Raw genomic sequence first — 13,185 nt, 5'->3', positions numbered from 1 at the left:
GGTGCGCATGCAAGAGTGTGCGTCAGCGGCCAGCGCACGAGTTGAACCAGAACAGCTTTCGCGTTTCACGCTGCTAGATAAATTGTTTTGATTACATCCTGAACACGTTTCGCAGTTTCATATCCAGGGTGGTCTGTTCCAACATGGGGAAAAGAAGCAGACAGAGACAGAAAAATCATCAAAATGGCAAGCCCGGTGGAAGGGATAACAGAGATAACGCTGTAAGTTTCGGAGCAACTCATAGGTTTGCTACTACAAGCTAGTAGCATACGTGTAGTAATGTAGCTAGCTAACATCAGATTACTATCATGCCATGTATTCTATCAAGACAGCATGCATAATTGGTTTACAAACCACCGCCTAAATGGTGGCGTATCCATTGCACAGGTAAACGCAAATTATGAGCTGCCACACAATGTGTGATTTGTGTTTTTACCTGTTGCTTGTATGCTGGTTAGCTACAGCATCTGTCCAATACATGATAAAACTGATTGTGAAAATACTCCAAATATAAACGACATAAACAATGTTTCCATTACATGGAGTACAACTGTCTAGTTATTTCAGATCAGTGATTACCTCAAGGAAGGAGACGTTCAACCAATGTCTGCTTCATTGCTCCCATGCATTTATTCATGTCCTACCCCTACTTAGCCTATATTGATCTCCCCTCCGATTATACTATTGGAGCTGAGGTTACAATCTAAACACTCACTTCCTTCACTCTACCCGTGGCCCATGTCCTTTCCTACTCTTTTCTTTCTCCATCCTCCAGGGCTGGGGAGCTGGCTATGCTGACATCGTGAAGGAGAACAAGCTGTTTGAGCGGTACTACCAGGAGCTGGGGCTGGTGCCTGAGGGAGAGTTTGAACAGTTCATGGATGCCATGAGGGAACCACTGCCGGCCACCATCCGCATCACTGGATACAAGAGGTGAGTACGGGATCCTCTGGAGCCCGGGCGGACCTCACAACTATGCATGTGGGGTCCGAGGCTCAACTACGTAGGCTGTCAAGGGGATTCACTCCTACGCGGTGCCGTTTTTAACCCCAACATTTTGGTGCAAAACACTCTTTTTAACCAAAACAATCAGATGCATGCCAGTGAAACCAGTCAAATGAAACACAGAATATATTTGAAGATTAGGAAAAATGTGGAACTCTTTCATCATGCAGCTTCTATTTCCAACATGTTTACTTTCTGTTTAGCTATGATCGCTTGCTATGTGACTACTTTTGCCAGTCCAATTTGCACACAGCAGCCCCCTGTAGGAAAGCAATAGTAAAGATGCGGCAGACATCTAAACAATAAACAAGCCGCCTCAGGCAACAGTGTAGCTATTTTTGTCCTTCACCTCCACAAACTCCCAAAAACTTCTCAGTCACAGTGTTGTCTGGTAACAAATAGTGCAGGACTGGCAAGATGTCTGTTGTCTCGTCAGCCTGCACTGCCACAAAGGCAGCCTTAGACACCTCTGTAGCGCTCTCCTCCCTGTATTGTACACTTCGTACATGCATTCTAACAGTTTGTTTTGTATAATTGTGGATGTACTCTTTCTCTCAACAGAGAGGCATACTTTGAGCATGGGCCCAGTACCATATATGGGGAAAATATAGTGGGGAAAGTTGCTCAAAGTATGCCTCTCTGTTGAGTCAAAAGCAAAACCAGCAAATGTCATGCATTTCAGAGCTTCCATACCATTCTCAAGGAAAATAAGATTTGCTAATGGTAGGATATGAAAATACAATTATATGACAGGGTGATGCTTAATTCACGCATCAGCGCCATCTGTTCCTATGCTATATATATATATATATATATATATATATATATATATATATATATATATATATATATATATATATATATATATATATAGCATAGGAACACACACACACACACACACACACACATACATACAGTACCAGTCAAAGGTTTGTACAATTTCTACAATGTAGAAAATAATTTTAAAAAAAGAAAGAAAGAAAAACCATTGAATGAGCAGGTGTGTCCAGACTTTGGTACCTCCAATTCCACCCACAAAGGGTGGGTGCAATTAGATTAGCAGGTCTGTAGCGGGCATATAAATCCCAATCGCTAAACTAATTCCCGATTGGAGGTACCTGGAAGGTACACAGGTACAGGATGTTTGGGAACTGAGCTGCAAGAAGTGTGTCTTCGGGAAGGTATTCGTCTTAAATGGTGGATTAAAGTTCTATATGTTGCAATCGAAAATTCCTTCTGGGTAGTATGGAAGTAGAGGACTTTAGGTTCACAATGAGGTATCGCAATCAGGAATTGGATAACGTTCAGACCTGTAGGACAACTTTATCTTGTAGGTGAGAATCCCCTCAGCAGCCAACATAGGACCCCACATACGTACAGTTGTGAGGTCCGCTCGGGCTAAGGCCTCTGCACCTTTTATGGAGCTGTCCAGAGCACTACTTCCGCTATCTCTCATTAGTATCTCTCACCATTAATCTCTCTTCATGAGTAACTGTTCTGTTCTGTGTTTCTCTTTGCCCAGTCATGCCAAAGAGATCCTTCACTGTCTGAAGGAGAAGTACTTCAAGGAGATTCAGGAAGTGGAGATTGATGGTCAGAAGATAGAGGCTCCCCAGTCTCTGAGCTGGTAAGATCAAAGAACGCATGCACACACACACACACACAGACAAGACACACACACACACCACAGAAAAGACAAGACACACAAGCTGTGTTTCCGTGTGGGTGTGTAACCTCTGGTGTGTGTGTGTGTGTGTGTGTGTGTGTGTGTGTGTGTGTGTGTGTGTGTGTTCTCAGGTATCCTGATGAACTGGCCTGGCACACCAACATGAGCAGGAAGATCCTGAGGAAGTCTCCCCTGCTGGAGAAGTTCCACCAGTTCCTGGTCAGCGAGACCGAGTCGGTGAGTTAGGAGCCATACCTCCAAATCATGTTGTTCTCACGCCTCTTTTGGGGGTCTGGAGAATTTTAGATTAGCCGAATTTTAGATAGGTTGTTTGTTGTTATTTGCACCGTCTTTTCCAATCGGAGAGGGTTGTTGCCTTTGCTAGCTTGCAACATTGTAGAAAATGTAGGGTTTTTTTGGATCTGCCCAAGCAAGGTATGATCTCTCGAGGCATCACTCATTTCAAACCTGTTTGGAGCAACTTCCCCAAGCTTACTTTAAAGGTTAGGAGCTGGATACCAGAGGGCACCCGCCTCTTCCTCATAATGGTAGTGTTGAATCGACTTGTTTTTCGTCCTCACAGGGAAACATCAGCAGACAAGAAGCTGTCAGTATGATTCCCCCTCTGTTAATGAAGATAGAGTCCCACCATAAGGTAAGCACAGCAGGTTGATTTTCTGTCAGAATACAGATAATGCATAATCTGCAAGGCCCGGTACCATTTCTATTGTCAGCCACTTCTCCCCCTAGCCCCTAGGAGTCTAATGAGGTGTGTGTTCCCGTGTAGATCCTGGACATGTGTGCCGCTCCTGGGTCAAAGACAGCCCAGCTCATAGAGATGCTCCACTCTGACATGGATGTTCCCTTCCCAGGTAACACACACACACCTAAGCTGGAGCGACAGTAAATGTTGCATATTATATTCATTTCTTTGTCTCCCTAAACATAGCTATTTCTGATCCTAAAGAAACGAAAGTCTTCTGTCTGTCTCTCTCTCTCTCTCTGTGCTCTAGAGGGTTTTGTGATAGCCAACGACGTGGACAACAAGCGCTGCTACCTGTTGGTGCACCAGGCCAAGCGTCTGAACAGCCCCTGCATCATGGTGGTCAACCACGACGCCTCCGGCATACCGCGGCTCCAGGTGGAGAGAGACGGCAAGAAGGAGGTCCTCTTCTACGACCGCATCCTCTGCGATGTCCCCTGCAGGTACTGTGGAGGGAAGGGGTTTAATACCTCCGCCCGCCAGGGGGAGGAGGCGGGACCTTTCTTTGTGTGTGGTGTTGTCGGTCGATGGGCTTTGAGACACGGGAGAGACGCTTGGCTCTACCTCAGACTTTTGTTATATGATTGGCTTTCACAAAGGACAGAACTCTACTGTCTGTTTATAGTCAGGGAAAACCAGGCAGGACCACAAGAATGTGCGAATGCACACACACACACACACACACACACACACACACACACACACACACACACACACTACAGTCGTACCTCACCACACCAGTCTCTGTGGGTAAAAGAGCAATTCCCAGTGTTCTCGCTCAAATGCTGAGTCTGTGTTTGGCCACAGCTCTCCAGGCCGTGTCCCCATGCCAAAGACAACAGCGTCTGCACTGAGGGAGGGAGAGGCGGGAAGAGTGACCGAGAGAGGGTGGCAGGAAGATAAGGGGGGGAGGGAAGAGGGGTGTATATACTGCGTGTATACACGCCTGTGTAAATACTTCTCCCTGCGAGAACTCCCTTGATCATGCATGTCTGGTTGTTATGGGTCTCTGCCCAAACACGACCTGTGCTCTATTCGTAACGCTCTGCTCTGCACGCCTCTGCAGTGGAGACGGCACCATGAGGAAGAACGTTGACGTCTGGAGAAAGTGGACAACAAGCAACAGCCTGCATCTCCACGGGTGAGGAATGTGTTGTGTGTGTGTGTGTGTGTGTGTGTGTGTGTGTGTGAAAAATGTAGGGCGTAACAGAAGACTGTATAAAGTGGGAATTGATCCAAATGAACTGATATTAAGCAGCCGATTTCTGGCAAAGCACCACCTGTAAAGTGTTTGTGTGTGTGTGTGTGTGCGTGTCCTCTCCCCAGTCTCCAGATCCGTATAGCAGTGCGTGGTCTGGAGCAGCTGGCCGTAGGGGGCAGGATGGTCTACTCCACCTGCTCTCTCAACCCTATAGAGGACGAGGCCGTCATAGCATCGCTACTGGAGAAGAGTGAAGGTAACACAGTACACACACACACACACACACACACACATACACACACACATACACACACGCACACTGTCATGCAAGTTATAATTCTATAATGTGGTAACTGTCTTCTCCCCCCCCCCCCCCACACACAAAGGTGCGTTGGAGCTAGCAGACGCCTCTGCTGACCTCCCGGGGCTGAAGTGGATGCCTGGGGTCTCTTCATGGAAGGTGGGATACAGTTGCACCGTTATGATACGTTCTTTAAGCCATATTTCTCTGTGTCTCTCTCTCTCTCTCTCTCTCTCTCTCTCTCTCTCTCTCACACACACTCTCTCCTTCTCTCTCTGTCTCTCTCTAGTTGATGACTAAGGAGGGGGATTGGTTTAAGGACTGGTCAGAGGTGCCAGAGGATCGTCACACACAGATACGACCCACCATGTTCCCCCCCACAGACCCAGAGAAAGTGGCTGCTATGCACCTGGAGAGATGGTACACACACACACACACACATCTGGGCCCACTTCATTTGGGAAAAATGCTCAAACTGTCAGCTCTGTACCATGTCAGTTAATTTGGAACAACTGTCTATTCCCATTTGAGCACATGCACCTGCGTACTCTGAAACACACACTCACTCACTCACTCACACACACGTACCCCTGCGTAAAGTAGAGTCTCTCACACACTCTAAACACGCACTCACACACTCTTACACAGCACACCTGTGTAAACTGGAGCCTGTTGAATGTATACTGTTGTGACTGATTTTGTAAACACTGCATCCCTTTTGATTGATTTGTCGATGCCATGTGGGTTTTATCTCTGCCACCAGGGGGCACTGTTGTCTTATGTTTCTCTGAGGCAAATATTCTGCACAGAACCAAACACTTGATATTTCCACAAAAGGTGGCGCCAGTATACCAGAAGTAATTATCGTGTGTGTGTGTGTGTGTGTGTGTGTGTGTGTGTGTGTGTGTGTGTGTGTGTGTGTGTGTGTGTGTGTGTGTGTGTGTGTGTGTGTGTGTTAGTATGAGGATCCTGCCCCATCACCAGAACACTGGAGGCTTCTTCGTAGCTGTCCTGGTGAAGAAAGCCCCGATGCCCTGGAACAGACGATTCCCGAAGGTATTACACCCCCCCCTCCCCCCGGATAGGATTTATCCAGACATGTCTTTCCACAGAGAAGTCTTGTGATCTGTTCATTAGATTCCCAGCCATCCCTGCCAAAGCCTGAGTGAAGTGGGATGTGGAGTAGAATTCCCACATTGGGATTGACTCTTCCCTGTTTGTGGATTTAGACAATACTTGTCTCATCTGCTCTGGTTCAGTACTCACAGCTCTCTCTCTCTTTCTTTCTCTCTCTCCTTTTCCATCTGCCTCTCTGTTTCTCCCTGTCTGACCCCCCCTCCTCCTCCTCTCTCTTCAGTTGAGGAAACAGGACCCTTCCTCCAGCTCAGTGGCTGAGACAGAAGACTCCCCAGTGGGCACAACTCCTACCGACAACCCCCTCTCTGAGACCCCTATGGAGGGGGATGAGGGAGAGAGGGAGGCGGAAGGAGGAGAGGACACACCCAAACAGTCAGAGGCAGGAGACCAAACACAGGAGCCCAAGAAAGACTTAGTGTGTGGGTAAGTCGAGAGAGAGAGAGAGAGAGAGAGAGAGAGAGTGTGTGTGTGTGTGTGTGTGTGTGTGTGTGTGTTCTGACCCTCTTCTCTTTTTATGTATTGTAGGCCGCCTCCTTCTAAGAAGATGAAACTGTTTGGTTTCAAGGAAGACCCCTTTGTGTTCCTCACAGAGGACGACCCTGTCTTCCCGCCTATACAGTGAGTGTGTGCGTGCGTGTGTAAAATGGAAGCAAAGTCTTTACCTTAATATTTCTAAAAGACGCAATGAGGAATAATCCAAATACTGCATCCATGATTTCCATGATTATGCAAATTAATTTACAGACTGTTTACTAAAAACTCTGGTTGAATAATCAAGAGTTTTCTCAGAAATGTTGTTAAAGACATGTTAAAGAAAATAAAGTATTGAGTTGTTAAGTAGTTTTTTGCTGCTCCAGCAAAGTGGGCCCCTGTGTGTGTGTGTCTTCTGTGCTTGCTGATGTGTGTGTGTCTTCTATTCAACTGTTCCAGGTCCTTCTATGACCTGGCTCCAAATTTTCCCAAGAAGAATGTTCTGACCAGAACCCACGAGGGGAAGAAGAGGCACCTGTACATGGTCTCTAAGGAGCTACGCAACGTCCTCATCAACAACAGTGAACGCATGAAGGTGTGTGTGTGATTGTGTGTGTGCGCACGTTTTGGTATTATGTGATGAGGGAGTTCTATCTCTGACAGGTGTAAGCATTTTGTGTGTGTGTGTGTGTATGCTTGCTTGCTTGCCAGCCCATCATGGCTAACAGATGGGACCCCCCCCCCCCCCTCCCCATCATCTCTTTGTCACCGTCTCTGCCTCTCCATCTCCCTCTCTGTTTGTAATGTGGTTTCCATGTCTATCTGCCAGGCCTCTGGTAGAACAATAACAATCATAACAACAGCAGGCTGTATCTGTCCCCATAGTTGGCATCACTAGACTGACCCCTAGATCTGAAGTCTAGATTAACACTTTAATTTGGTATTTAAATGGAATTACAGTTAGTGGATTATACATGCCAATTCAAAACAATGAGTCTCTGTGTTGGTTCACCTCTGAGAATGCGTTGTTTGTGCCGTGCCTTTCAGAGTATTGTGTATGCAGCGATGCCAAGTTAGATTTTCCCGCTATGAGGTGGACTGAAAAGTCACGTGGATTTTAGAACTGTCCTTTCTTTGTCTACAATAATATCTGCTGGTGTGGAGGCTTGACGTTGAAATGGGTCAACAGTGACTGCTGATATGCATTCAATTATGTTTTTTTGTTTTTTGTATTTTTTTTTATATTTGAGAGTGCTGACTGTATGATTTACTTATTTCCCAATTACACATGTAAATTCTTGTGTGTGTGTGTGTTTCAGGTCGTTAACACAGGTGTGAAGGTGTGGTCTCGCAACAATGATGGGGAGCAGTTTGGCTGTGCCTTCAGGCTTGCTCAGGAGGTAACACACACACACACACACTCACTCACACACACACATTGACCCTCTCCCCCTCACGTTAGGCTAACACACTTATACCCACTCTCCTCCTCCCCCTCTCCTCTCCTCCTGTCAGGGTATCTACACACTCTTCCCGTACATCCGGTCCAGGCTGATTACAGTGAGTGTGGAGGACATCAAAGTGTTGCTGACCCAGGAGAACCCTTACCTCAACAAGCTAGAGTCCGACGCTCACGCCCAGGCCAAGAAAATCAGTACGTTTGTGTGTCTGTGTGCCTCAGCAAACTATAGAGCAAGGTTTTTGGTTTAAGTGCTTGGTCCTATCCACCCACAGTGTCTTACAGTATCAAGTCATTGCTTTTTTGGGATTCAAATAAGTATTCTATATTTAGCTCTATTTGTCTTGTGTTTCCTCAGATATGGGCAGTATCGTGCTTAGGTACCAGCCTGACCCTAGGTAAGTGTCTTCCTGAACTGTGTTTATTAGTGTGTGTGTTTGTGTCTATATGCATGCACACTTGACAGTGACATTTGTCAGTGAACTCTATAAAGATAACCACAGCTCTCTCTCTCTCTCCCCCCCTTCTCAGTAACCCTGATGCCCCTCAATGTGCTATAGAGCTGTGTGGATGGAGGGGGAAAACGTCCATCCGTGCTTTCGTCCCTCGGAACGAGAGATTCCACTACCTCCGCATGCTGGGGGTGGAGGTGTTCAGAGACCAGAGACAGGGCCATGGCGAGGGAACAAAGGATGGGGAGGGAAAAGAGGAGAGGAAAGAGGGAGAGACGGAGGTAGTACCAGAACAGGAAGAAGGATCAAACACAGAGAACGGGAACAAAGATGGCTCCGCCGACTCGACAGCCAATGGGGCGCAGGAGGTGACGAGCACCTGATAGAAGACAGGGAGGAGAAGAGAGAGAGAGAGAGAGAGAGACTCGAGGGAGGAAAAGAAAGATGTTCTATAAGATTGAGCTCTGCTACTTAGGCCGAGGCTAGATGTGAGAGAGGGGGGGTTGGGGCGGGTAAACAACTAGCCCCCCCCCCCCCCCCCTCCCTCCCTACAAGACAGGTCCTGGAGTCCATGCTTTAGTGAAGTGGCTTGTTTTATTTTATACTGCTGTTTTTGTTTTGTTATTTTAACAGAAACTCCACGGTCAAAGGGGGAGACTTAGTTTCTTCCTTATTGTGCATGTTTGGAAGGTTTGTATCAACTGCCATTTCAGTTTTCTATTATTGTAATTAGGAAATGAGGAAATATGGAATTGATTGAAGTTATTAAATCCATGTACAGTTGCTGAAAGTGATTTTATTTGTTTTGTGTTTGTGTCGCTTAACTCTTACAGAAACACACGTCACATATTCAAACATACGCAGACACAAACACAGCCACAAATTATTGACTGACCCCTCCCACGTACATGCACATAAAATTCCCTCCTCTCCTTCCATTCCCCTCCTTCTCTCCTCTCCTTTCATTCCCCTCCTTCTCTCCTCTCCTTTCCTTCCCCTCCTTCTCTCCTCTCCTTTTACTTCCTCTTCGTGTCAGGTCTTTGCTATCCACCATTGACGTTGGCCGAGCAACCCTCTCTGCTCTAGATACTCTTCCACTGTCATTATTTATGGCTCTGAGATTGATTGCTCAGTCTGAAAAGGGAAGTACTCGTGTCGCGTGACCTGTGTGTTATGTGTTTGTCTGATGTGGGGGGGGGGTCTCTGCAGTTTCGTATTTGCACAGTCGGCTGTTATGCCTGCCTGTGATGTGCAGAAAAAAGTTCCCCAACGGACGAGTAAAACATGAATTAATGAAATTAATTAATGAAATATTCATTAACAGAGAGGGATGGTAAGAAGAGAGAACAAAGGGACATACTATAGAAAGAGAGGGAGGGAGGGCCAAGAGTGCAGAGAGAAGGTAAAAGAGAGAGTATGACGATGGATAGAGAGGCTGGGGGGTGTGCAGAGAAAGAGATAAAAAAGATAATAAAAAAGACTTAGGAGTCGGGAGTTATGGAGTCAGTTAAGGACACGAAAGAGCAGTCCAGTTCTCCTGGGTGTGTGGAGGAGAATCAGAGAGATGTAGTGTGACAGGCGATTTTCACATACAGTCCTCTTTGAAAGAACCAAACTGAGTCCTCTTTAAGTGAACCAGGAGGTGACAAATAAGTAGTTTGGTTCACTTCATGTGATATGAGAGCAAAGTGGATTGAGACCTCATCATTGCTGACATGGAACAGCAAGCAAACAAATGAAGTCCTCATTCAAACAGAAGGGCAGTGTGAACACACTAATTCTATAATAAAATAATGAATACAAGGAGTTCTTGTGCTTGTTTTCACCTCTTGTTTCACTTAAAGAGGACTGAGTGAAAATACTCTGAAAATGTGAAGTTCACCAAAATCTATTTTTTTCTCAGTCTCTCTCTCTCTCTCTCTCTCTTTCTCTCTCTCTCTCTCTCTCTCTTTCTCTCTCTTTCCCTCTCTCTGTCTGTCTGTCTGTTCATTGCTGTTACTCTCCTGCCAGCCATGATTATGCACCAAACAAAATATGAACACATACAACACACCTTCATCACCCATAATCACTGTGATGAAGTGAAAGGCATGGAAACTGAAAGCATTCCAATTTGCCAGCTAGTTTTCCCGGGGTGGTGTGGGGGCAGCTGCCGGGCTTGGTGACTCATCCATTGTTGCTGCTGCTGCAACACCAACATGCTGGCCCTATGATGAAGACAAAGACAGTGTCATCGTAATTCTGTAGATAGCCAGTATTCTTGGCTTCAAAACAAGACTCTCTATCAGTGTTTTCACACAGCCAGAACGACCCAACTAACATACACTCACCGAACACTTTATTAGGAACACCTGTACACTTTCTCGTGGTGTAATGGTGTGGGGAATGTTTTCTTGGCACACTTTGGGCCCGTTAATACCAATCAATCATTGCTTGAATGCCACAGCCTATTTTAGTAATGTTGCTGACCATCTGCATCCCTCCATGGCCGCAATTTACCCATCTTCTAATGGCTACTTCCTGCATTATAATGCACCATGTAACAAAGCAAAAGTCATCTCAAACTGGTTTCATGAACATGACAATGAGTTCAGTGTTCTTCAGTGGCCTTCCCAGTCACAGGATCTGAATCCAATAGAACACCTTTGGGATGTTTTAGAACGGGAGATTCACAGCTTGAAAGTGCACCTGAAAAATCTGCAGGAATTGCGTGATGCAATTCATCATGTCATCATGGACCAGAATCTCAAAGGAATGTTTCCAACATCTTGTGGAATCAGTGCTACGAAGAATTGAGGCTGTTTTGAGAGCAAAGGGAGGCCCTACCCAGTATTAGTATAGTGTTCCTAATAAAGTGTTCAGTGAGTGTATGCAATGTTAGAGATAAAAAACCTGACACTGCAGCTATAGTAACTAGCGGCTAGCCAGGAGAAAGCTTCTACTTCAGCGTACTCTGTCTGTCTGTTGTTGCCAACAACAATTACTTTACCCGGTGAAGTGAATAATGATGCTGCTGTTTCACTCACATTGGCACTGCTGGTAGTAACTGAGAGCAGAATGAAGTTCTGTGTGTGTGTGTGTGTGTGTGTGTGTGTGTGTGTGTGTGTGCGTGCGTGCGTGCGTGCGTGCGTGCGTGCGTGCGTGCGTGCGTGCGTGCGTGCGTGCGTGCGTGCGTGATTGTGTGTTGAAGCTGTGCATATATGTGCTTGCGCACTCAAGTGTGTGTGTGTGTGTGTGTGTGTGTGTGTGTGTGTGTGTTGCCAGCATGAGTGATGCCCTCTGCCTTTTAGTTGCAGCGTACACTGCCAACTCACTAATACTGATAATGACATCCACTCCAGACAGGATCACATTTCCGTCTCTCTCCACCTCCCATTCTCCCCTCTCTCTCTACCTCTACCGTCTCCCCTCTCTCTCTACCTCTACCGTCTCCCCTCTCTCTCTACCTCTACCTTCTCCCCTCTCTCTCTACCTCTACCTTCTCCCCTCTCTCTCTACCTCTACCGTCTCCCCTCTCTCTCTACCTCTACCGTCTCCCCTCTCTCTCTACCTCTACCGTCTCCCCTCTCTCTCTACCTCTACCGTCTCCCCTCTCTCTCTACCTCCACCTTCTCTGCTTTCTCTCTACCCTACTTCTCTGTTTCTCTCTCTTTTTCTCCTCTCCTCTCCTGATTTCTTGACTTCCTCCTTGTCTCAGATACACATCTTCCTTGCTCTCTCTCACTCTGCCTCTCTTGCAGATCACCTGTGCAGCTCTCTCTCTCTCTCTCTCTCTCCCTCTCTTCCTCTCTCTCTCTCTCTCTCTTTTTTTCTGCCTCTCTCCGACTGTTTATCCATTTCTCTCCTCTCTTTCTACTTTAATCTATCTCTCTCTACTGACAGGAATTTTAAAGCAGCCCTGCTCTGAACTAAGCTCTGAACTCTAAATGTCCCCAAACTGTCATTTCCATTAAACACACAAATTAGAATCACTCAAATCCATTCCTATCTACCCATTTACACCCCCCCTTCCTCCCCCTTCCCCCCTCCTGTTACCCACCAATCTGATATCTGACGCCCTGGCATGCTTCATGCCGCTCAAGCTCAGAGCCTCATGGACATGCATATAAGTTTGGGATTATATAATCAAAGCGTTATGCAACACAGAGAATGAGGGAAGCATATTCAGATCCCCCCCCCCCTCCCCCCCTCTCTATCTCTATCTGTCCACACACACACACGCACGCACGCACGCATGCGTACACACACACACACCAAGCTGAGGGAGGCAGCATATTTAAAGTGTGTGTGTGTGGGGGGGGCGTCGGGTAGAGCTTGTGTTTCATGTTTGGATTAAACCAAATCCCACTCAATTTACACACACACACACACACACACACACACACACACACACACACACAGACATGCACAAAGAGATACTTTGTTGCTTGTAGTTCTACCCACGAGAGCAAATGCAGGATTTGAGGTTTAAACCCAAATTCACCTTGTATCAGTTACACAACTGACAGTGACGCAGTTGAGCTTGTTATAGTACAATCATTGAGTTTAGCAGCACACTGATCCATTATGCTGATTACACTGCAATCTCCTGCATCTGTCCCTTTGCCTCACCACAGACCTCTCTGATGCTTGTGGCTACCATCGTAATTCCCTCGATATTTACTTTGACGTTTTCACAAACCTTTGTAACATTAAGCAGGGAAAATATGTGACCAGTCTACAATAACCAT

General features: G+C 46.4%; 1 protein-coding gene across 1 annotated transcript; it reads left to right on the top strand.

The window, feature by feature from the left end:
• The first annotated feature begins 39 nt into the window (after window positions 1-39).
• On the top strand, window positions 40-9,249 carry nsun2 (NOP2/Sun RNA methyltransferase 2). Its single transcript, XM_083679825.1, has 19 exons — window positions 40-221; window positions 776-933; window positions 2,528-2,632; window positions 2,803-2,908; window positions 3,255-3,326; window positions 3,459-3,543; window positions 3,685-3,877; window positions 4,501-4,575; window positions 4,761-4,891; window positions 5,022-5,095; window positions 5,226-5,356; window positions 5,896-5,992; window positions 6,294-6,496; window positions 6,599-6,691; window positions 7,004-7,139; window positions 7,864-7,944; window positions 8,060-8,198; window positions 8,362-8,401; window positions 8,535-9,249. Exons 1-19 carry the CDS (start codon window positions 144-146, stop codon window positions 8,836-8,838), a joined length of 2,301 nt encoding a protein of 766 aa, XP_083535951.1. The 5' UTR covers window positions 40-143; the 3' UTR covers window positions 8,839-9,249.
• Window positions 9,250-13,185: the final 3,936 nt, after the last annotated feature.

The sequence above is a fragment of the Argentina silus genome (assembly GCF_951799395.1).
Source record: "Argentina silus genome assembly, chromosome: 11".
NCBI classification, from domain to species: Eukaryota; Metazoa; Chordata; class Actinopteri; order Argentiniformes; family Argentinidae; genus Argentina; species Argentina silus.
Note: the sequence above shows the minus strand (reverse complement) of the source record. Positions and strands in the feature narration are given on the sequence as shown.

What these genes read in the sequence shown, in the direction of transcription:
- nsun2 (XM_083679825.1), top strand. Translation starts at nt 144, where the DNA reads ATGGGGAAAAGAAGCAGACAGAGACAGAAAAATCATCAAAATGGCAAG. An exon ending in CGCATCACTGGATACAAGAG is followed by an intron (nt 934 to 2,527) that starts GTGAGTACGGGA and finishes CTCTTTGCCCAG; the next exon opens with TCATGCCAAAGAGATCCTTC. An exon ending in GGAACAGACGATTCCCGAAG is followed by an intron (nt 5,993 to 6,293) that starts GTATTACACCCC and finishes CTCTCTCTTCAG; the next exon opens with TTGAGGAAACAGGACCCTTC.